The sequence below is a fragment of the Nyctereutes procyonoides genome, unplaced genomic scaffold, assembly GCF_905146905.1.
Source record: "Nyctereutes procyonoides isolate TBG_1078 unplaced genomic scaffold, NYPRO_anot_genome, whole genome shotgun sequence".
Taxonomy (NCBI): Eukaryota; Metazoa; Chordata; class Mammalia; order Carnivora; family Canidae; genus Nyctereutes; species Nyctereutes procyonoides.
The window spans coordinates 27,599,021-27,622,752 of NW_026575052.1; the positions used below are offsets into that span (position 1 = coordinate 27,599,021).

General features: G+C 48.0%; 1 protein-coding gene across 7 annotated transcripts; it reads right to left on the reverse strand.

Annotated features, from left to right (window-relative positions):
• Positions 1–8,573: 8,573 nt before the first annotated feature.
• SLC38A7 (solute carrier family 38 member 7) lies at positions 8,574–20,937 on the reverse strand. Of its 7 annotated transcripts, XM_055332461.1 has the most exons (12): positions 20,628–20,870; positions 20,160–20,300; positions 18,212–18,633; positions 17,361–17,559; positions 16,989–17,133; positions 15,823–15,921; positions 15,155–15,212; positions 14,825–14,939; positions 13,370–13,517; positions 12,808–13,007; positions 11,936–11,990; positions 8,574–10,537 (listed from the first exon to the last, which is right to left on the reverse strand). In XM_055332461.1, the coding sequence occupies exons 3-12, from the start codon at positions 18,479–18,481 to the stop codon at positions 10,435–10,437; spliced, it is 1,392 nt and encodes a 463-aa protein (XP_055188436.1). In that variant the 5' UTR covers positions 18,482–18,633; positions 20,160–20,300; positions 20,628–20,870; the 3' UTR covers positions 8,574–10,434. The 7 variants fall into 7 exon arrangements, 6 of the variants coding, with proteins under 6 accessions (XP_055188436.1, XP_055188437.1, XP_055188438.1 ...); XM_055332462.1 differs by lacking the exon at positions 20,628–20,870 and adding an exon at positions 20,890–20,937 and having other exon boundaries at positions 18,212–20,300; XM_055332463.1 differs by lacking the exon at positions 20,628–20,870 and adding an exon at positions 20,890–20,924 and having other exon boundaries at positions 18,212–20,297.
• Between the last annotated feature and the right edge of the window lie 2,795 nt (positions 20,938–23,732).

A 23,732-nucleotide genomic window follows, 5' to 3' on the forward strand; every position in this document is an offset into this window, starting at 1 on the left:
CCCTTGCCCTTCCTGCTCCTGCACACATGCTTGTTTTCTTTCTCTCAGTCTTGATATGCACATAATCTTAGAAAAGAAAAGAAAAGAAAAGAAAAGAAAAGAAAAGAAAAGAAAAGAAAAGAAAAGGAGGGACACTTGGGTGGCTCAGCGGTTGAGCTTCTGCCTTTGGCTCAGGGCATGATCCCGGGATCCAGGATCCAGTCCCCCATCAGGCTCCATGCAGGGAGCCTGCTTCTCCCTCTGCCTGTGTCTCTACCTCTCTCTCTGTGTCTCTCATGAATAAATAAAATAAAATAAAAAGAAGAAAGAAAGAAAAGAAAGAAAAGAAAAGAAAGAAAAAAAGAAACTACTAAGTTTGGCCAGAGGGGCCAAGACAGTGGCTTCAGAATCACCAAATTAGGGGGAATCTGGGTGGCTCAGTCAGTTAAGCATCTGCCTTTGGCTCAGGTCATGGTCGTGGGGTCCTGGGATTGAGCTGCATGTCTGGCTCCCTGCTCAGTGGGAAGCCTGCTTCTCCCTCTTCCTCTGCCACCTCTCTGCCCCACTTATGCTCTCACTCTCTCTCAAATAAATAAATAAATAAATAAATAAATAAATAAATAAATAAATAAATAAAATATATTTTAAAAAATCACCAAATCAGAAGTGTATTATAATAGTCCAGGCAATGGACTAGTGGATTGGACTAGTTGTAAAGGTGGAGAGAAGTGATACCTATAATAATTATCTCCAGACCACAGGGCATGGCTCTTCACCCTCTTATACCCCATCTGACCAACCACTTACAGTGTGGCCATGTGGAACTGGTATGTTCACAAGAGGTTGCTCCTGTTGGCAGCATCACATCCCTGGTAGCCATGTGCCCCCCAGCAGGGTGAGTAGAGGTGGAGGATGTTGAGGCAATGCCCTGAAGCATGCCAGAAGCCTTTAGGACCCACAGAAAAGAGTCAGCCCAAGGGCTTCCCAGGGTTAAGGATAAAAACAAAATATGCTACACTTCTGGGAACAGGGTCCAATTACTTTGACACCCAATATAATGAGAATTTACAGTAGAGGACATGAGACTTGAGCTTGTGCCTTCTGGCCTCTCGGAGCTGACCCCGGGAACACCTGCATGCCATAACATGGGGAGCTGAAGGCACTGCTGCAACCAACCCTTCCCCCAGGAAGAGAGTTCCCAAGTACCAGCCGGCTTTGACAAGCCAGTGAGCTCCATTCTGATCTAGGGGCTAGAGATTCCTTTTTTTTTTTTTTTTTTTTTTTAATTTGGCTCATTCAGACAGGGGCAAAGGCTTTTGAGTCCTCTCATCCCACCTATTCCCGCTTTTTGTAGCTTTCCTTCTATCTCCACGTGGGCATGCGCAGCAGGAACTTTGCAAGTCTGCATGGCTCCCAAACTTCTTGGCAGGAATCTGAGCTAGAGTGGCAGGTAACTGCTCCTAAAGTGTTAATTCTTGTTTGAAAACCAAAGTTTGGTGACCTGTAATAGTTCCCTGTATATAGTAATCCTTTGTCAGAGGTCAAATGAAATTGTAAAAATAAATAAATAAATAAATAAATAAATAAATAAATAAACAAACAAAACAGTGAGGCATTTCTGAACCCTGAGGCCCCAGCGTGAACACAAGAAGCAGAGGCAGAAACACTGCTCAGTGGCACTCATCTCCTCTGAGTTGTCACCATTCCTGGTGAGAGACCTCTTGCTCCTTATTTTGTTAAAAAAAAATAATAATAATAGAATGCTGGGGCTCTTGGCTGGCTCAGTCGGTAGAGCATGTGAGTCTTGGTCTCTGAGTCATCAATTCCAGCTCCACGCTGGGTGGGTAGCCTACTTAAAAAAAAAAAAAAAAATCAGGATGCCTGTGTGGATCAGTGGTTGGGCATCTGCCTTCAGCTCCAGTCATGATCCTTGGAGTCCCGGGAATCCTGTCCTGCATTGGGCTCCCTGCATGGAGCCTGCTTCTCCCTCTGCTTGTGCCTCTGCCTCTCTCTCATGAATGATAAATAAAATCTTAAAAAAAAAAAGTTTATATCAAATGCCAGTAGTCGTTTGTCCCAATTCTTCCCACCCCTGTCAAGTCCTATTCCCTGTAATCATCTCTTTTAAGCTGTTTTTTATGGCATTTATCGCAGTATTTTATTTTTAAAAACATTTAATTAATTTATTTACTATAATCTCTGTTCCTTCCATGGGGCTCAAACTCATGGCCCTGAGATTAAGAGTCACATGCTTTATTGACAGAGTCAGCCAGATGCCCCTTATCTAAGTATTTTATTGTATTTTATTTTAAAGTAATTTCTATACCCAATGTGGGGCTTGAACTTACAACTCCGAGATCAAGAGTTGAATATTCCATCAATTGAGCCAGCTGGGCACTCCCCCTTGTCTCAATATTTTAAAACAATGTATTTATACTGCTATTTCTTTATTTAAAAATTAAAAGCGGTAACTATTGACTAAAGATTTAGTTTTCTTATACCTGTACCTTGAAGTCCTTTCCTCCTTTTTTAATTTTTTAAAAAATATTTATTTATTTATTTATTTATTTATTTATTTATTTATTTATTTGTTTATTTATTTATTTATTTCAGAGCGAGAGAGTGGGAGTGGGGATAGGGGCAGAGGCAGAGAGAATCCCAAGCAGACTCCAAGCTCAACATGGAGCTTCCATGACCCTGAGATCATGACCTGAGCCAAAACCAAGAGGCAGCTGCTCAAACGAATGAGCCACCCAGGTGCCCCTATTTAATTTTATTTATTTATTTATTTTTAAAGATTTTATTTATTCATGAGAGACACAGAGAGAGAGGCAGAGACACAGGCAGAGGGAGAAGTAGGATCCACGCAGGGAGCCAAATGTGGGACCTGATCCCAGGACTCCAGGATCACACCCTGGGCCGAAGGCAGGCACTAAACCACTGAGCCACCCAGGGATCCCCCAATTTTATTTTTAAATTTTACTTAAGTATTCTTTTTTTTTAATTAATAAGTATTCTTTACACCCAATGTGGGGCTTCAACATCATAAACTTATAACCCTGAGATCAAGAGTAGCATTCTTTACCTACTGAGCCAGCTAGATGACTCTCTAATTTGGATTTTTTTTTAAAGATTGTACTTATTTATTCATGAGAGACACACAGGGAGAGGCAGAGACACAGACAGAGGGAGAAGCAGGCTCCCTGAAGAGAGCCTGATGCAGGACTCAATCCCAGGACCACGGGATCATGACCTGAGCCAAAGGCAGACGCTCAACCGCTGAACTACCCAGGTGTCCCTCTTCTTGGATTTTTAAAAATTAGGCTATCACACTTTTAATTTTTATTTGCTAACTTTAATTTTGCTCCTTCTTTAATGATTACTTATTTATTTATTCATTCATTCTTTATTTAGCAAGAGCTGGTGTGGGTAGGGAAAGGGCCTGAGGGGAAGGAGACAGAGAATCCCAAGTAGACTGCTGAGCACAGAGCCTGACCTGGGGCTTGATCTCATGACTGAGAGACCATAGCCCAGCTGCAAACAAGAGTTGGACACTTTATGAACTGGGCCACCCAGGTGCCCCTATTTTGCTTATTCTTTAAAGCATTCTTTTCTTGTTTCATAATTGTAATATCTCTTTCATTTTCTTTCTCTCTAAATAACTTTTAAAATTTTATTCACTTACTTGAGAGAGAGCGAGCGTGAGTGGGGTGGGGGAAGGAGCAGAGGGAGAGGGAGATGCAGATCCCTGCTAGTAGGGAGCCCAATGTGGGGCTCCATCCCAGGACCCTAGGATCATGACCTGAGTTGAAGGCAGGCACTTAACCATTGAGCTACCTAGGCACTGCTATTCTTTTTAAATTTTATTCATGAGAGACACACAGAGAGAAGCAGAGACACAGGCAGAGGGAGAAGCAGGCTCCCTGTGGGGAGCCCAATGTGGGACTGGATCCCAGGATCTCAGGATCATGCCCTGATCCAAAGGCAGATGCTCAACCACTGAGCCACCCAAGTGCCCCTAAAGAGCTTCTTTTAACACTTCTTTCAAGGCAAGTTTACTGGCAGCAAATTCCTTCAATTTTTGTTTGTCCATGAAAATCTTTAGTTCTCTTTCATTTTTTTATTTTTTTATTTTTTTTATTTTTTATTTTTTTTAAAGTAGGCTCCACATCTAGCATAGAGCCCAATGGGGAGCTTGAACTAACAACCCTGAGATCAAGACCTGAATTGAGACCAAGAGTAGGACACTTAACTGAGTCACCCAGCACCCTCTCCTTCATTTCTGAAGGATAATTTCATAGGATACAGAATTCTTTCAATATTTAAAATATTTCACTCCATTCTTTTCATGCTTATATGGTGTCTGAGGAGAAGTCAGATGTAATTCTTATCTTTGCTTTTCTGTAGGTATTCTCCCCACTTCCCTACCCAAACCACCCCCAGCCCTTTCAGGTTTTTTCTTTAAAGATTGTATTTATTTATTCATGAGAGACGCACAGAGAGAGGCAGAGGCACAGGCAGAGGGAGAAGCAGGCTCCTTGCGAGGAGCCCTATATGAGACTCAATCCTGGGACCCGGGATCACCTGACCCAAAGGGAGATGTTCAACTGCTGAGCCACCCAGGCGTCCTGAGGGCAGATCTTGTGAAAGAACACACCACTTTGCACATTTCAAAAATGGTTTCTTCTACTCTCCCCTCCTGGAAACTTAAGAGGATTATCTGGTGTTAACTATGAGAACCTGTAGAACTCCAGAAGGTAAAATGCACAAAAGTGAGTTCACTCTCATGACTGGGTCCCCTGTGTTTTTCTCTCTCCGATTTGTGCACCCTGAGCCTCCAGCAATTTATCTGTTATATTTCTGGTTTCCCTAAGCTCGTGCTGGTTCCTGTGCAGGTTTCTGCTGGTGAGTTCCTGCCCTGTACGTGTCTGTCTTTGTCTCCAGTTTTGGGGGAAGTGGTGTGACCTGTAATCTGATATCTTACAGATTTAAGTAAACTTTTCAGTGTGTGTAGCTTTTTACTTGTTAGGATGGAGTGGCCACTCCCAAGCTTCTTATATTCTGGACTGGAAACATATCAATTTCATGTTTAATGGAAGAATGACTGAATGAGTCTTGTGCCTATTCCCTCCAAGGAAACACAAAGTGTTCCTTCACAGGACAGTGTCTCTGGCCTTCTTCAATGCCTACTGAATTTTGTTTTTCATTGTATCATAGCAGTGAATTATTACTAAATCTGGATTTGGAACTTCTAATCTACATCTAGCACATGAATCTACACAATTGGACTTTGTGATTATTTGGCCTGCTTCCCCCACTAAACTGGAGGACAGAATCTAGAGGTGGTCCTAACCCCAATATAGGGGCATCACTCATGGGTAGCAGACGGCAGCCAAATCACCAGGACCCCCAGTGACTCAGAGATCAGGAATCTCAGCTTTCCAAAGAAGACATTACACAGAGATGACCCCTATTGATCAAAATAAGAAACTGCAGTCATACACTCCTTCCATACAGGGAAATGATCCACGTAACCCCTGCCAGCTTCCAGGCACTTCACATGTTATTATGCCATTTGTCCTTGAATTTACAATATTTACATCTACAAGGTGAGCACCATCACTATCATTCTCACTTTAGAGTTGAGAAAAACGGTTGAAATAAGTGAACTAATTTCATGAGTTTCCGCAGTGTAAGAAGCATTGCTAAGACCCACCCCAGGTCTGTCCTGAGGCTAAAGGCTTTGCTCTACCAGTCCCCTGCTACTGAAAGTGTGGCCCAAGGACCAGAGCATGGGCAACACTAGAGCATCAACAATACAGACTTCTCAGGGCTCCTGTGGGGCTCGGTCTGGTGAGCATCTGACTCTTGGTTTTGGCTTAGGTCATGATCTCAGGGTCAGGAGACTGAGACCTGAATGGGGCTCTGCGCTTAGCGAGGAGTCTGCTTAGAGTTCTCTCTCTCCCTCCCCTCCTGCCTCTTCCCCACCTCATTCTCTATCATAAATAACCTTAAAAAATCAATACAGACTTCAGGCAGGCTCCCTGAATCCACACTTGCTGAATTGGAATATGTATCCTAAGGAGATAAACATTTTTATCTGAAAAAAAGATTTTTTTTATCTGTACCTTAAAGGTTGAGGAGTACTCTGACTCCCAGGGAGTGATAGGGAAATGCCAGTTTGCCTTCCTGAGGAGACACTGAGTTCTCCTATTTATTCTGTGAATGTGGATTTCTGGCTACAAAGCACTTCTGTCATTTTTCATGTACTGTCTCTACATTGGCTCCTTTTTCCCCTGGGAGGTAAATAAGGTCAGTGATTATCATTCTGATTTTAGAACTGGGAAAACAGAAGCCCAGGGGGGTGAAGCAATTTACCCAGAGCCACTAGTCAGCAGGCATCCCAGCACTTGACATGGATTGGCTGGGAGTACGATCCAAGGGTTCCCAGATCTGGCATCGGCACCAGCATGGGGACCATAGGTTCCAGAACTTGCCTTCAGGGGTCAGAAACCACTAGAGAGGGCCTTTTGCTCACTTGTTTATCTATGCATGATGAGTGCTGAGTCCAATTTTGCTACCTGCATGTCCCTGAGCAAACTATGTGATAATCTCTCTTAGCCTTGTCTTCAGAGCTATTGTAAAGATCAAATGAGGAGGATGCAGGTGAAGTGCTGGCACAAGGTAAGAATGCACAAATATTTGTTGCTATTCAATCATTTGCTCCCCAACTATAGGACACTTGCTTACTAAGTGCCAGGCTCAAGGCTCTGGGCTAAGATACCAGATGGATACAAGTGTTCAAAAAAACCAAAGGCCCAAGGTTGAGTCCTTTGCCCCTAGGCAGCAAAATGAGATTTAGATGCAGTTTAAGCCTCCCCCAGAACTGTCTTAACTGATCAGTTAGGAATTTTCTGGTCAGCACCAAGGAGGCAATCTGTCATCTGGGCCTCTCAATCCCCCAGGGAAGATGAAGTAATCCACCTAAGCTCCCTGCCCTCCTTCCCTTTAAGGGAAGGTGACTTTGCCTGAAGCAGTCTGTTCTTTTCTTTCACTAATAACCAGTTTGTCCCACTCCTCTTCCCATAAAAACCTTCCATTTTGCACAACTCCTTGGAGCCTCTCTATACTTGGATAGGATACTGCCCAGTTCATGAATTGCCTAATAAAAACCTTATTAGATCTTCAGATTTACTCAGTTGAATTTTTTTTTTTTTGAGAGAGAGGGGGTGGGAAGGGGCAGATGGAGAAAGAGAGAATCTTAGGCGGACTCCATGCTGAGCAAAGAGCCCACCGACGATGTGCCACTCCATCTCACAGCCTGGGATCATGACCTGAGCTGAAATCAAGAGTTGAACATTTCACCAACTGAACCACCCAGGTGCCCCTAATTTTTTTTTTTTGAACAAGAAATATGCCCTTGCTCCCATGGAGCTTAGTGTAATGGAGGATATATGATCAAGTGCTTATAAGTAAGGTGAACAAGACTGGGAATGTCTTGAGTATCATGAATGAATGGATGATTGTTTGCTTTTAGCATAGACGTAACCTTTTCTTCTCTCTGTTCACTCAGAGAAAGTGAAACCAAACCTCAAGTTCTGGTGTCCAGAGTCCTGTGTGAGGCATGGCCTGAAACTGTCTCACCCCTCTAACCCTTCAGAAGTACTGGGCCACTTCATTAGTATTTTCCCCCCTGGAGAGTCCCCACTCCCACCAGGAGGGAAAGGGAGCATGGTGGGAGATGAGCTGGTTAAACTTGACCCTCCAGGCAAGTCTCATCCTTGCTCTCCTACACTCACATGATAATCCCATAGACAATGGCCACTTTTCAGTTCTTCAAATATCAAGTGCCAAATTCCAAATTCCTCCCCACAGGGCTTTTGCACATGCAGCTTCCATGGTTTGGAAAGGTTTCCCTATCTCTCTTCATTTAGTTTATCCCTACTCATCATCCAGGGGCCAGCTCAAATGTCACTTTCTCCAGGAAGCTTTCTCTCACTCCCCAGACAAACTTCAGGCCCCCAAATACCACATTCTGTATATTCTCTTCTTGGCACCTATCACAATTTGTAAGTATGTACTTATTTGACCACTTGCTTAGCAGTTTGAGAATGGAGCTGCATACAGCTGAGTATCTTGCAGCCCTGGAAAGTGCCTGGCTCCACAACCAGGACAACCAGGGCCTGCTTAACACATGCCTCTGAAGGGACGAGGGTGGTTGTTCAGGCAGGAGTCTGAAGCTCATCGCAGAATGTGAAGTCAGTGAGCCCTGCAGCATGCAGGCCAGTCTGAAGGCCTATGGTGTGGGGAAGACAGGAGGACTTGAAACAAGGCAGTGGCTGTGGGACAGGAGACCAGGGCAAACTGTCAGGTTGGCAGGTAAGGGCTGGTGGGATGTGCAAGAAAGAGGAGGCATCTAGAACCACTTGTATGCTCCCATCTTGGTGAAGGGAACATAGCAATACTCATGCCTGAGACAGGGGTCAGAGTCGATAAGGCCAAAAGTCCCCACCCCAACCCCTACCCCCGCAGCCTATTTTCCTGCTGTCAGTGGCTTGGATTCTGTCCCCAGCACCAGACATAGGCCACACAGCTCAGCAGCACAGCCTCTTTTTATTAACCACCCTCTCTGGTATGAATGCGTACAAGTAGAAAAGAAACAGTAAAATACCCTGGAGGGGAGGGCAGAGCAGGGGGCTCCTGAGGTTAGGCCAAGTGGCCAGATTCCAGCTCCTTTTCCTGACTGGTCTGTTTTGTGTGATGACTCCCCTCACATCCTCCATTCCTCGGCTGAAATCCAACATTAGGAAGCTGTTCAGCCCTGCTGACTGGACCATCCTAAGCTTGGCAGGGATGGGCACTGGAAGGGCCTGATGCTGAGTACCGGCTAAGAGAACACAGCAGCACTGGTCTGGCCCCAGGGGCTATGGGTGGATCTGAGGAAAGGCAGGTCATCCAGTCTGGGAACTGAGCAAAAGTCTATCCGGCCACCAGCCAGCCAGCCAGCCTCTGCTTCTGCGATCTTACAGCCCTGAGTGGTGGGTTGCTGGGTGGGGGTCCTGCTCACCCCTGGAACAGAGGTTTTGAGCAGAAGGGGCCAAGGAAATGTTGGGAGTTCCAGGTGGAGGAAGGCTGATTCAATGCCTGGGATTGGTCAAAGTGAACAGCGAAAAAAGGAAAAGTGGGACTGCAGACCTGGAAAGAAATGTCCCTCTTCTCCCCACCTGGGGCACAATCCATGTGTGACCTCAGTGTGATTGACAGATTGCTGAGGCCAAGCCTGGTGGACCTGTGGAGCTGAGAAAGCTGGCAAGAGAAGGTCTTGCATACCCCCTACCCTCGGTCTTATGTGAGCAGGAGAGCCTGCACCAGAAAAATGGAGTAGGGAGTGAAGAAACGACGGAGGGAGGGAACAGACAAGATCTGGACTGGAAGGGAAACTTCCAGACTGTTGTGACTACACGAAAATGTTGCCCAGTCAGTGACAACTCAGCTGTTCTTCTCTGTGGGCTATCCTGCTAGGGTTGACAAGGAGAGGTGAGCAGAAGGCTGGCAGAAGAGAAGCAGTCACTGAAAGAGAAGTTATCAGAGAGGCTCACCTTGACTCTGACCAGCCCAGCCTACATGGGTTTGAAAGGTTCTCAGACTTATCACCCTCCCTGTGTCTCTGAAGCACGGGGCACATCTGGAATCTGAGAGAGCAAAGTAGACTTCCTGCCAAGGGAAAAACTAACTGAGGAGTACTCACAGCACCGTGGTGGCACGGTATGGCCCCTGGCCTCTGCTTCAGAGCCGGGCTGGCACCGTTTGTAAACATTAGACTTGATGATGTCTGGGGATAGAAGAAGACAAGAATGCCTGGACTCTCAGGTTTGGGGGAAGAGGCCCCAGGCTGAGGTGGACAAGGCATGACTCTATCTACCTCTGTGCATCTGTATGACTTTTGTGCTACCTTTGGAAGCTGCCATCCCAGAGAAGCCACTGCTGGCCAAGCGGCTGACAAACTGGAGCAATCACTGAGTCTCAGAGTATACGCATGGTTCCTGCTTAGGACAGGCTGCTCTGAGGAGGATGGCGGTGGCCCTTTGTCCACACTCTTTCTCCAAAGGAAAGTCAGGCCAGGTTCTCTTTTCTGAGATGTTCTGACCCTCTTCACCCATGCTTTTCAGGCATGGAGAAGCTGAGAGCTGGCAGACAGGGAAGGTTCTTCTGTGATACGAGACCTCCTCCCTGCATCCTCACACTGCGGGACCACAGAGCAGGAGGGGAGCTGGGTTTGAGCTGTCCAGAGGTAAGAGGCCTGATTTCACTCCAAAACTGTCCCTGGAAAAGGATGTCCAGATGTCATCCCATCAGGAAAGGGGAATGATGCTGGACTCAGAGTGGTCCCACAGCTCTGAGAGATGGGCTTCTGGGTTCAGTGGCAAAGGCCATGTGTTGCCTGGGAGGCAGCTGTTATGCCAAGAGATCCACAAAGATGGCGTTGGTTGTGGTCTGGCCGAAGATGAAGGCTCCCAGGGTCACCAAGAGGATACCATAACTGACCAGCGCCCACCAGCTGTAGGGCAGAGGGAGAGAGGGACCTAGTCAGTCAACCTACCCTTGACTTTGCAGATATATATATATCAGTTAATTGCTGTAATTACTTATCCCACTTCTTTACAATTAATTATTGTAATTATACCACTTCTCCTGTGGGTAGAGCACTTCCTACTTTTTTTTTAAGCACTTCCTACTTCTAAGTGACTTTTCATATAAAGGCATGTGAGGCCAGGTGTGTGATCCCAAGACCATGGGCCAGAAGACCAAGACCTAATGGGATTTATTGACTGGTCATAGTAAGCCAAGGACAGAACCAGGATTAGAACACATGTCTTCTGATGGAAATAGGTTCAGGAAAAAGCAGTTCACATGGAGTATGATCCACTTCATTTACAAAAGAAAGCAGACATCTGTAAATCTATGTATCAAAAACAGCAACAAGGAATTAAGAGGGTACAACAGGGCATCGAGATTAGGGTGACTTTATTTTTTAATTTTTTTTAGGGTGACTTTAATTTTCTTCCTCAGACTTGTATTATTAAGGTTTTCTATAATGAATATTACTAGCACAATTTTTTTTCTTTTTCTTTTTTTTTACTAGCACAATTTTTTAAAGAGCTTGCAGCAACCTGTTTTCAACCTCTATACTATTCAAGGAAATGTGGATATTAAAACAATGTCATGTTTTTCATCTATCAGACTAACAGTTATTTAAAAGCCTGTTCTATACAGTACTGGCAGGGATGTGGAGAAGTGAGCACTCTGCTGCTAGAACTCTGACTGGTACTGCCTTTCTGGAGGGAAATTTGAACCCATGTGCAAAGGTAAAAATGAGCATTTCCCATGATCCAGCAATTTCCTTCAAAGAATTGATCCTACCAAGATCCTCAAACCAGGTGTGCCAAGATGTACATGTCTAAGAGTATTCATACATTCATCAAACAGAATGCTCTGCAGCCCTCAAAAAAGGGAAGAAGTGGACGGATCTTCTTGTGCTGACACAGAGTGATCTCCAAGACACATGGTTGGTTAAGTGAAAGAAAGCAAGTGGTAGAAAACTTTGGCCTGAAGCCATTCTTGGAAAAACCAAACTAGACACACAACCTCACATGCTTGTGTATACATATGCCTAGTTTATGTACACAAAGCTCTCTCAGGAGAAAGGATACAGTGGGGAGTCGGCTGTTGGGGCAAAAAGGACTTCCACTCTTTTCTCTAAAGTTTTTTAGTAGCAATTTGAACAGTTGGAAGCAGCATGTGCCACCTGGTCTTTTAAAACTGTATTTAGAAAACTCTTAGGTTTTTTAAGTATACAAGTCTCTTGATCCTTCCCTGTTTTAAGCCTCCCTGCCCCTACTGGACCATCCCTTGTCCAGCACCTCCCTGACAGGACCATAGATGTGCCCGGCTTTACCTGGCTGGCTTTACTTCTTCCATCTCAGAGAGTTTGGCTTGAATGAGGCACAGCCCTGGAAGAGAGGAGGTGGCCCCAAGAACTCAGGTGGGCTCCTTCACTCAGGCCCACCCACCCCCTTTACCAAGAGGTGGTGGCAATGAATGGACAAAGGCCTCTGTGTACTCGTCCAGATATTCCATCTCTGTCCTCAATCCACACACAGCTGGAGGCCTTGCATCTGCTCCTCCAGAAGAGGCCAGCATCTGACAGGCACTTCCTAGGCTGTACAGGAACCTCAGAGCTAATGGGGCAGCCATGGAAGATGATATAGCAGTAGCCCCCACCATACCCAGGGCCCTTTCAGTTACTTCTAAGAAGTGGTCCCCCTGGTCCAGGCAAAGTGGCAGCAGCTTTCAAGCTGGCCTCTTGGAGAGGAATAAGCTGGGTACAGGTGGAACTCGTGGCTGGGCACACGGGACCACTTCCTTGGAGATCTGGCGGCAGAATCGTGTCTGAAACACAGGTCTCCCGACTTCTGCACCAGACCCCATGGCCGTCTTGCCTATAATGGGCTGAACCAGCTCAACCTCTCACAGTCAGGCAGCAACAGGTATGTGCATGAAAGGTGATGAGTACAGGCTGCACACCCAGACAGACCTGCATCAGAAAAGCTGTTACTCAATACTTGAGTATGTTAACTTCCTCCCATCTCACCAGCAAAGTGGAGATAACACCTGTAGCTTCTTTTCAGGAGGAGCAGGGGTCAGCACAGAGCCTAAGTTGGGTGATTAATAAGCACTAGTGGTAGTTCTTCAGGCAGGAAAGCAAGGGAGGTACTGAGGCTGGGAGAGCCTGGGGGCCAATGCTGTGGGGGTGCCGGGAGTGCCCACCTGGGAAGACAAAGATGAAGCAGGCAGCCAGGCCTCCAATGACCGAAATGACCTTGCCAATGTCAGGGATGAAGAGGGCCAGCAGCAGGGTGAGCAGGAACCAGACCAGTGTCTGCAGCACACGCCGCCGCCGCTCCCGCCCCACGTCCTCCTCCACCGGCATCCCCTGGTAGCGCAGCCATAGGCCTTCGACCACAGCCCTGCCCACAAAGACAGTGGATCAGAGGCCCCTACCTCCAGCTCACGGAGCCAGGCCTCTGAGTGGGTAGACTGGGGGTCTGGCCCTAAGCTCCCAAGCCTGTTTCCTGTTCTGTGAAGTGGGCCTGACAGGACTCTTCCGGTGGTTGCCACGGAGACTGGATGGGATGGTGGACGTGACACGCTCAGTGCCTGGCCTGGCCCCCTGGGAACTGACACTGATTCTCCTGAAAAGGAAGGGTCTGGGAACCCACAAGACTAGGTGTTCAGGAAAGGACTCACAGAAGGTCAAAGGACCATGTCCAAAGGGATTTTGTGAGCCCTGAGAAGAGGAAGCACCCTATGGGGTAAGGAGGAAGCTCACCGCCCGCAGAAGTGCAGGATGGGGTAGGAGGTGAGCACGCTGAGGATGATGAAGGCGCGGGCAACAGCCACGGCCATGTCCTCTGAGGGGTAGGACAGGAGCACATCGGGATCCACGGCAGCCCCAAAGGTCAGGAAGCCACAGATGCCTGAGGACAGGGACAAGAGGGCTGGGCAGGAGCAACCCTGGTAGGGGGAAGGGGGGCGGCCATTCACTCCTGGGTGGCGCACCAGATGGGGAGTGTCCTGGGGCAGCTCTGGAGGCTGGGACCCGAGGCCTCACAGCCCATCCGCACCACCACCTTTGTCATCTTGAGCTAGCCCAGCACATTCTCGTTCCCGTACCCGTGTCAGAGTGTCAACACTCATATTGTCTGCCCAGCCCTTCACACCTCCATCCCCTCAGCGTTCAGGTCTCAGCCCAGGCAGCCCTTCCTCAGAGAAGGTATCCACCCTGTGTGTCCACGATGCTCCTGACACTGGGCACTCACTCACATCACCCAGCTCTACTTTTCTCAGAGCACGCCTCTCTCTCTGCATTTTTTTTTTTTAAACACTTGTTCACTGTGTCTCCCCAGCCAGAACACGAGCCCCAGAAGGACAGGGACTCTGCCTATTTGCCTCTGGCTCCTGGCTTTGTCTTCAGAGGTAGGACTGTGCTGGCCCCATTACACCTGCGGAAGGTCTTCTGTCCTGCTCTGTCATCTAAATCATTCCCCGCATGGCGCCCATAGCCATTTTTTGCTGAGACATGCTCCTGCTTGAAACACTTCCTCTCTAGTTCCCCCAGTCCTCAGGCCCAATCAGACCTATCAGTCCTGTCTGGCCTTACTGCCTGCCACTTGCTCCCAACTCACTCCACTCCAGACCTTTCTGTCTCTGCCTCAGGGGCTTGGCATTTTCTGCCTGTCTGGAATGCTCTTCTCCTAGCCCTTCAGATTCTGGCTCTTTCTCACCACTGGGGCCTCCCCAGATGTCACCCCTTCAGAGAGGAGCCTTCTGTGAACCACTTCTTTCCTGCGAACCATGGCAGCTGTCACCACTTTTCTAGTCCCACTCACATCTCCCCTGTTTGACTGTCACGGTGGCACTCACCACTGCCTGGAATGCTTTACTGATCCCTGATTTACTTTTGTAAGACTCTCTTTAGCTAGATTGTCAATTCCATGAGAGCAGAACCATGTCTGTCAATCTTCGCGGCATCCTCCATGCTGGGAATAGTTCCTGGCACTTACTAGGCACTGACTGAAGCTGCTGAGTGAATGGATGAATATGTCTCTCTCATTTGGGCCCACAGAGGAGGCCCAAAGCAGCCCAGGGTCAAGCCAATGCCTATGGAAGTGTCTGATATGCTGGGAGTGCAGGGCTGTCCCCAGAAGAGCTGGGCCAGGGGACTTGGAGCCAAGGAGGGAAACCAGGAGCACTCCAAGCCCAGCCCTCAGAGGGGAGCACTCACCTGTGCCCATGTAGACAGCGAGGGCTATGACCATGGCGGCTGTCACCACTCCACCCCAGGTCTTCACCTTGGGCCGCTGCATGCTGTTAAAGACGGGCACACTGCTCACATGGCACTGTTAGGGTGAAGGTCACGGTTATGGGGTGAAGTGACCCCTTCCTCAGTTTCCAGAGGGAGGTACTTTGGGGACAAAGGCCACGGGGAAAAGGGACATGTCCCAGGGCCCTGACTCTTTCTTCCCAGGATGTCCCCATCCTCCCTGTAATGTGGATTCCAGCCCAGGGAGGGGGCAGTGAGCTAAGAGGACGACAGGAAACTTGCAACTGGCACCTGAAATCCGAAGCAGATGGTGGGCATAGCATTGAATACGGCTACCCAGGAAGCTGGCCTGTGGACAAACACATAAGAATCTGCTGCCTGTGAACCCCCCAGAGCCACCAACCCATGGCTCATTCCCGTATTCTTCACTCAGCCCACCATGCCCACTCCCCAACCACTATTCCACATGTTCAACCCCCCTAAGTCTGGAAACAGGGAGAGGGAGCATCTCCATTTCACAGGTCATTAAACTGAAGCTCTGGAAGACCCTCCTGGGACCAAAATCTGGAATTTCTGGATCCTGCACTGGGGCTTTTGCTTCCCTTTCTCTTCAAAAACAGGATTTTTTTTTTTTACATGACAAAACAGATTTATACTGTATAGTAGAGAAATTACAGATAAGTTGCAAAAATGTCCAAGTTCACCATGGTAGGCTCCATAAGCAGGGGCCTAGTCTCATGAGAGCTCATCTTTTGGATATTGGTGGCAAAGTCTCCCTGGGTCTGGTTCTCACTCTCCCCTCCAATAAAAAGAGATAAGGACCTCTTGCCTCCTTCCTACAATGACCAATGGGTCAAGCTCTGGTGAGCTAACGAGGCCTGAGAACTTGTGTGGCCTTTTGATGGTGGCCAGCACCTCCACGGGCCCAAGTGGTGGGTTCCCCAGGGGTTCTTACCCACCTAGTCAGGATGTCCCCTGGGGTCATCTCTTTATCTGGCCAGATATATTTGATGATAATGATGGCAGTGACGTACCAGGTGCCCACGACGCTCAAGAAGCTGCCAGAAAGAATGGATTGAGCTTCCTCTTCTCCAGTGCCAGATGTTCTCCGACTCCACCCCAGGAATATCCACCCTCAGCTCTAGTGACCACAGTGTCAGAATGAATTGGGTGACTATTCCAAACAACAATTATTTATTTATTTATTCATTCATTCATTCATTCATTCATTTATTTATTTATTTATTTATTCCCAAACAACGATTTAAAAAAATGCACAAGAAATAGGTTTTAGAGGGGTGCCTGGCTGGCTCAGTCAGAAGAGCATGTGACTCTTGATCCTGGGGTCATGAGTTTGAGCCCCATGCTGTATGTAGAAATAAATAAACTTAAAAAAAGAAATAAGTTTTAGAGAAACTGGTCACAGCTTGGAAGGAGCTAAGACCTCAAGAGGGGAAGAGACTAACATTTCAGACCATTAGGAAATGCACTGGTTCAGCTCCATAGCTCAGACATCTGGGCTTCAAAGCACATCTGTTACTTTGATTAGTACAGCCCACACTTGGTGACAGCTGCAAGCAGGGCCCTTGAGAACCAGGAGCCGTTGGAGGTAAAAGAGTTGAAGATTCAAATACTGGAATGTCAACATTAAAGGGGACCTTAGGAGACAGCTGAGTATGACCCTGTCAATTATGGATCACAGGAAACAGCTCAGAATTACACAGCTTTTCTGACTCTGAGCCAGGAAGCCAGTCCTTTCCCTTCATACCAAGCTGCATGGAGCATGCGGCCAGGCTCAACGATTCCAAATGATCAAATATCCCACTCTCCCTTGGAAAACCATAGCCCTGGCCAGGAAGCTGCTCTCACACTCCTGATTATCATCTGTCCTTCCTTTGACAAGGACATCTGGAGCTGAGTCTTTCACTGATGCAAAGGGCCACTGTCTTGCTTGTTGCTGACACAAAAGTAAATCTTAGGCTGGAAGCCTCACAAGCCCTGGTCCACCCTGCCTTGCCCACTCTTGCTGCCCCCGAAGGAGAGGACTTCTCCAGTAGCGCCTGAGTCTCTAGCTGCCTGTGATTAGAGCTTCCATCCGGCCCAGGTTGTGGTGGGGTCTCCTAACCTGGCATATTTCTGGAAGCCAATCTCTCTGGGGATGGAAAGGGGCAGGATGAAGAGGATGGCAGTGAGGCTGATGGTGAACTTCCGGTCTGTGTACCAGGGGCTGCCACCGCCCCCCTCCGGCTCCTTTGCCATCACAGCTATAACTGCACAGGGAAGAAAGAGGGAACATCACTCCAGGCTCCTATAGGCTGTGACCCTCCTGCTCTGGTGAGACTCAGGGCCTCCATCAATCTAATGGGCTCAGCAGCCAGGAGGCAGGATTTGTAGAAGAATGCTGGATCCAGGCTAGGCCTTGGGCAGCTGTTCATGCCCATTCCCTCCCCCCAGGGATCCCCAGGGTTGAGGGGGAGGTATTGATGGGGAGCCTCACTCTTGTCTTGTTGGTCCCCAATGATGATGAGGAAGGCGATGCAGGTGCCGAAGGTGTAGATGGCAATGGTCACCTCACAAAGTACTCCTGTCAGCTTGCCACACACGGCCCATACCACCTCCTGGTAGGTCCTCTCATTGCTGGCCTGGGAGCAGTAGGCCAGGATGACGAGGCCGCTGATGATGAAGACCAGCATGCCCTGCAGGCAACACAGAGCCAGAGAGTGTGGGAAAGGCCTGGCTGCAAAGGGCAGCCGGGTCTTGTTCAGTATTTACCAGGCCAATGCCCAAAGCCAGTTTGGTAAAGGAGTCGCATCCTGTAGGCAACTGTACCAGATTGCTGGATGCAGCCGAGTTGAGGTTTTCTTTCAAAACAGAAGTTTTGTAGAAAATTTCGAACACACGCAAGATTTGACAGAATTGTATCATGAACTCCCATGCACCCATCACTCAGCTTCAAAAATAATCAATTCATGGCCTATCTTGTTTCTGCTATTTCCCCTCCCACTCTGGATTATTTGGAAGGAAATACAGGCTATTGAATTATTTCACCAGTAAATATTTTAGCATGTAGTTCTAACACATAAGGGACCACTTTCTAGATGTAAACTACAAAATTAATTATGTAGTTGGTGTCTAAACTTCTCTGATTGCTGGGAGGCCTTCTGAAGCCTCATCTGGGCTCAGAGGAAAGAACACTGGAATAGATTGGTAATGTCTGCCAAGTATGAGGGTGGGGAGAGTGGTCACCTGTGTCACTGACCATCTTGGATGCAGCACCTCCCTTCTGAGGTACAGAGCCCTGGCCTAGCACCTGACCTGCATTTCCACCCTAAGGGCCAGCATACTCACCATCTGCAGCGTGACACCAGCTGCCACACCCCCTGCAGAGCTGAAGGCCGCGGGGAAGTTGAGCAGCCCTGCACCTAAGCAGGCATTGACGACGATAAAGATGGCCCCCACTGTGGAAGTGGTGCCTCTACTCAGGCCCTCAGGAGAGGCCTCCCCTTCGCTCTTGGGGGCTGTGTCCACACAGGGACTCTGCAGCAGACGGGCCCGCTCCCCAGAGTCCGTGCTCGAGCCCCACTCGCCAAGGTCACTGTTGATGCTGACCTGGGCCATGGCCCTGGGAGCCCTCTTCTCGCAGGGTCTGTGGATTTGGCCTCACAACCACATCTCCTGGGTAGCTGAGGGAACGCCTTCAGCTGGAGACCAGCAACAGCCTGTTTGGGACTATTATCCTAGGAGGCCTGTGAGCTCCAGCTCTTTTCAACCTAGATGGGAGACAGGTACTACCGTTATCCTGAGATGGGCACAGAAAGCTGAAACAACATTCCCAAGGTCAGATGGCTGAGATTCAAACCCAGGTGTCCCTCTGTGCAGAACACTGCAGTGGGTACCACAGGGAAGGGTGGCAGAGACAGAAATACATCCTCTGCAAATCCTGCTTGCTTCAGGCTTACAGACCCATAGGGTCAATAAGACATAAACATTAAAGAGAGGGGTACTAACACTATAGCACTACAGAGAAGCAGGAGTATCGTAGACATATCTTATCTCATTCAGTCCTTACCACAGTGGTCCTTTTTCTTTCCTTTTTAAAAACATCTTATTTATTTATTCATGAGAGACATGGAGAGAGGCAGAGACATAGGCAGAGGGAGAAGCAGGCTTCCTGGGGAGCCCAATGTGGGACTTGATCCCAGCATCATGCCCTGAGCCAAAGACAGACACTCAATCACTGAAGCACCCAGGTGTCCCATACCACAGTGGTCCTAAGGTTCATTGAGATTGTATAGCTGACCTAGGGTCACATATTAGCAAGAGGAAGAGCAGGATTTAGATCTAAATTTATCTGGCTTCCCAGCCTGTTTCTACTTCACAAGGTTGCACAAGAGCAGCCCTCAGCTAGAACTGTAGGTATTTTTAAAAAAGATTTTATTAATTTATTCATGAGAGAGAGAGAAAGAGAGAGAGAGAGAGATAGACATAGACATATATATATAGAGAGAGGGGCAGAGACACAGGCAGAGGGAGAAGCAGGCTCCCTGCAGGGACCTCGATACGGGACTCGATCCCAGGACCCCGGGACCATGACCTGAGCCTAAGGCAGAAGCTCAACCACTAAGCCACCTACGCGTCCCAACTGTGGTTATTTCAGTGAATTACAGTCCAACATACCTCTTTCTGGTCCAGACTCTAAATTCTGCATAGCTTTCGAAGTCCTTCAAAATTCAAGGCTAATTCTCACTCTTCTCTTGCAACACTGATCTAACCACCGCCCATCAGAGAGACATCCCTTTGATGCCCTCAATACATTTAGAATGGCTAATGAGAAGCTTAGGTAGGTAGTCAGATGCTTCCTATTTCTCCTTCTGGTGATGGCTGAACAAAGGTAGGAATCGTACACTCGTGAGAGGGAAAATGAAGAGTGGGGGTGCTCTCAGACAATTGTCACCAAGGATGCAACCAGGGAACCCAGTTCCAGAGGAAATACCTCTCTGCTGCCTCCAAGTCCAGAAATATCAGTCTGATGCCACAGGGCTTCCTCTTATGCAACCTGTTACCCAACCAGTAACTCAGCCAAAAAAATCAAAGCTGTGAGTAGTGGAGGTAGAGATCTGGGCTCCCAGCTTTCCAGCTGGCTCCAAGGAGAACCATGCAAAGTCAGCACTCCCAGAGCTGTGAGACCTCCGCTTTCACCCGGCTTACATCTCAGACACAGAAGTCTCAGCACTGGTCCAAGAGCTCTCAGCTCTTCTTCCTCAAAACATCCTCAGCTCCACAACCCCCAGCTTACCTGCTATTTCCACCTGATGGCCTACGGTGGAGGGTGTGTTGCTCCTTACAGGTCTTTCTCCCCAAAGATCTGGGATCTGATTTTCCTCACTTCCCTCTATGGCACCAATTTCTTCTTTCTCAAAACTTCACTTAAAACCTGCTGTCAGCAGAAGGAAGAGTTTGAGCTGTTTCTGTGCTGGTCAGCAGAGTGAAGGGAACCGAGCAGCTCTGACGCTAACTCACAGAATGGGAGCACCAGATAGGTCAGGGGAACAGGCCCAGGGAAGAAAAAGGGCTAGACTAATGTCACAGCAGGTAGTTGGCAGAACCAGAACTAGAAGCCTGATGTGCACAGGCTCAGGCCAGAGCTGTAACCATTGCCGTGGGCCCCCGGAGATTCCAATCGGAGCGGGTTCCCTGTACACCCAGGGGCTGGATCCCAGAAATACGCAGGGTGGGCTGCATAGGGAGGTGGGTCAGGGCGTACCCGGAGGGTAGGATGCCCAGGCCCGAAGCAAGGCGACGGGGCTGCGGTGAGGTAAGCTAGGAAGGCGCTCTGGGACGCGATCCGGGCCTAGCACTAGGCGGAGTCAGTCGGTCGGGGCTGCGGCGGGGCCAAGCTGGCCGAGGGCGGGCGGGGGGCCGAGGACGCCCGGCTTCGGAGCCCTGCAGGGAGTGGGCAGGACTCTACCGCAGCGGGGACCCCAAGACTGAACGCTTCCACCCTCCACAGTCCTCCTGCCACCTACCTACAGTGCTTCACACCCGAGCCGGCGGCAGGGACACGTGAGCAGCGGTCACATGACCGCCGGGACTGCGGCGGCCGCGGGAGACGCCGGGAGTTGTAGTTTTCTGCGGCTTTAGTCTTGGACGGCAACAGTTCCTGCAATCCTCAACCCCACAGCATTGACCTGAGCCCCTCTCCGCGCCCAGATCACTATACTTATACTGTTAGTTTTAATCCTGGTATCTTGGTCAAGCCAAACACTTCACTTTCCTCCTAGGAAGAGCATTAGGAGCTTTGGTGTCTTAGCAGTCTCATGAAGTGGGCAAACCTATTTGGCCTCCTTAATCCTTGTCGGTCTCCCTCCTTGCCTTCAGGCTCGCAACCAGAGACCCTGTAGTTTCTTTCACTGAGGACAGGGAAGGACCTTCTGTGCTGTGTGTTCTCTACTATGAGAAGACTGGTCTGAGTGTTGCCCAGGGCCTAGATTCTAAGTTTCTGAGGCATCTAGTTACTCATGTAAATAAATAGTTGCATGAAGGAATGGGTGTCCAGAGCCCTGGCTTCTGTTCTTGGCTCTGTGACATTTGCATGTTGTCACAAAATCTTTCCAATGTACTAGGTCTGTGTTATATGAGAAGATGCTCTCCACTATACCTACCTGTCCATGTGTCAAAGGTCCTCACTAATGAGGGAACACAGGGAATGTCATAGAAACCCATCTTTTTTTTTTTTTTTAAGATTTTATTTATTCATGAGAGACATGGAGACAGAGAGAGAAGCAGGCTCCATGCAGGGAGCCTGCCGTGGGACTCGATCCCAGGTCTCCAGGATCACACCCCAGGCTGAAAGCGGTGTTAAATCGCTAAGCCACCGGGGCTGCCCCCCATCTTTTTTTTTTTTCATCTTTTTTTTAACTGAAATTTTTATTGAGATCACTGTAGATTCATATGCAGTTATAAGAAATAATACAAGAGGGAGAAACAGGCTCCCCTCAGGGAGCCAAAGTGGAACTCAGTCCTGGACTTGGGGATCTTACCCTGAGCCAAAGGCAGATGCTCAACCACTGAGTCTTCCAGGCATCCCGCTCCTGTGTACTCTTTACTGTTTCCCTCAGTAAAGGGCGTTTCCCTCAGTGGTGACATTTTGCAAAACTACAGTACAACAGCCAGGATATTGACATTGACACAATCCACCAATCATATTCAGATTTCCTCTTGTTTAGGTATTTCGTTCTATACAGTTTTTTTTAAGATTTATTTATGTATTCATGAGAGAGAGAGAGAGAGAGAGAGAGAGAGAGAGAGAGAGAGAGGCAGAGACACAGGCAGAGGGAGAAGCAGGCTCCATGCAGGGAGCCCGACGTGGGACTCGATTCAGGTCTCCAGGATCACACCCCCGGCTGAAGGCGGCACTAAACCGCTGGGCCACTAGGGTGCCCCTCGTTCTATAGTTTAAGCACACGTGTAGGGTTTATATACATCTGCACCACATTCAAGATACTGAAAGTTTCCCTCGCCATAAGGATCCCTCCTGTTGCTTTATAACCATACTCATCTTCTCCAGCAAGGCCACCCCTTCCATAACGCCAGCAACCACTAATCTGTTCTCTATTTCTAAACATTTGTTGTTTCAAAAATGTTATGTAAGAGGCTCAGTTAGTTAAGCATCTGTCTTTGGCTCAGGTCATAATCCCGGGGTATTGGGATTGAGTCCTGCATTGGACTCCCTACTCCGCAGGATGTCTGCTTCTCCCTCTCCTTCTGCCCATCTCTCCTCTGCTCCTGCTCTCTAATAAATAAAAACAAAAACAAAAAAAGTTATATAAATGGAATCTAACAGTCTGTAGTCAGGATTGGCTTTCTGTACTCGGCAGAATTCCCCAGAGACATGTCCAAATTGTTGTGTATTAACATGTATTTTATTACGGAGTAGTATTCCATGGTAGGTATATACCAGTTTGTGTGATCACTTGTTGAAGGATATATGAGCTATTAGCAAGTTTTTTAAACATAAGTAACTTTATTGAGCTTTATGCATTTTATCATAAAATTAGAGAGAGAGAGAGAGAGAAAGATGGGGAGAGGGGCATCGGGAGAGGGAGAGAAGCAGATTCCCTACTGAGTGTGGAGCCCGATGTGGGGCTCAATCATGACCTGAGCTGAAATCAAAGGTTGGACACTTGGCACACCTGAGTGGCGCAGTAGTTGAGCATCTGCCTTTGGCTCAGGGCATGATTCCCTGGTCTGGGGAATGAGTCCCGCATCAGGCTCCCTGTTGGGAGCCTGCTTATTCCTCTGCCCATGTCTCTGCCTCTCTCTGTGTTTCTCTCATGAATAAATAAATAAAATCTTTTTAAAAAGAGAGAGGCAGAGACACAGGCAGAGGGAGAAACAGGCTCCATGCAGGGAGCCCGACATGGGACTCAATCCCGTGTCTTCAGGATCACACCCTGGGCTGAAGGTAGCACTAAACCACTGAGCCACCGGGGCTGCCCTAATCTCAACATTTTTAATAAGACTGTCATTTTGAAAAAGTGGGTCTTTCAGGTTGCTAGATATAAATTTATCTATTTAAAAATAAACTAGTAATTTCTTAAAAAAAAATTCCCAAGCTTAGAAGGAAAAAAGTTAAAAAATTTTTTCAAGGAGGATGAATAAGCTGGGCTTTGGTTGTTTAAATGCAAGCCTGAAGCAGTCTAGGTCTACTAGTGCCCAATGGCTGTCCATGGGGCAGCTATATATGAACCATCTAGAAAGTTTTATTTTAAAAAACAGATTCCCAAGCCTTATTTCAGACATACTGAGTCCACATGCCCAAAGGTAAGAACAGGGAACCAGTATTTAAAAAATCAATCCAGATTTGGGA

Excerpts from the sequence above, each read along its gene's own strand:
- SLC38A7 (XM_055332462.1), bottom strand. The coding sequence starts at position 18,481 with ATGGCCCAGGTCAGCATCAACAGTGACCTTGGCGAGTGGGGCTCGAGC. Across the intron at positions 15,213-15,822 it reads CCAGGGGACATCCTGACTAG|GCCAGCTTCCTGGGTAGCCG; the intron begins GTGGGTAAGAAC and ends GTTTGTCCACAG. Across the intron at positions 10,538-11,935 it reads GAAGAAGTAAAGCCAGCCAG|CTGGTGGGCGCTGGTCAGTT; the intron begins GTAAAGCCGGGC and ends TCTGCCCTACAG.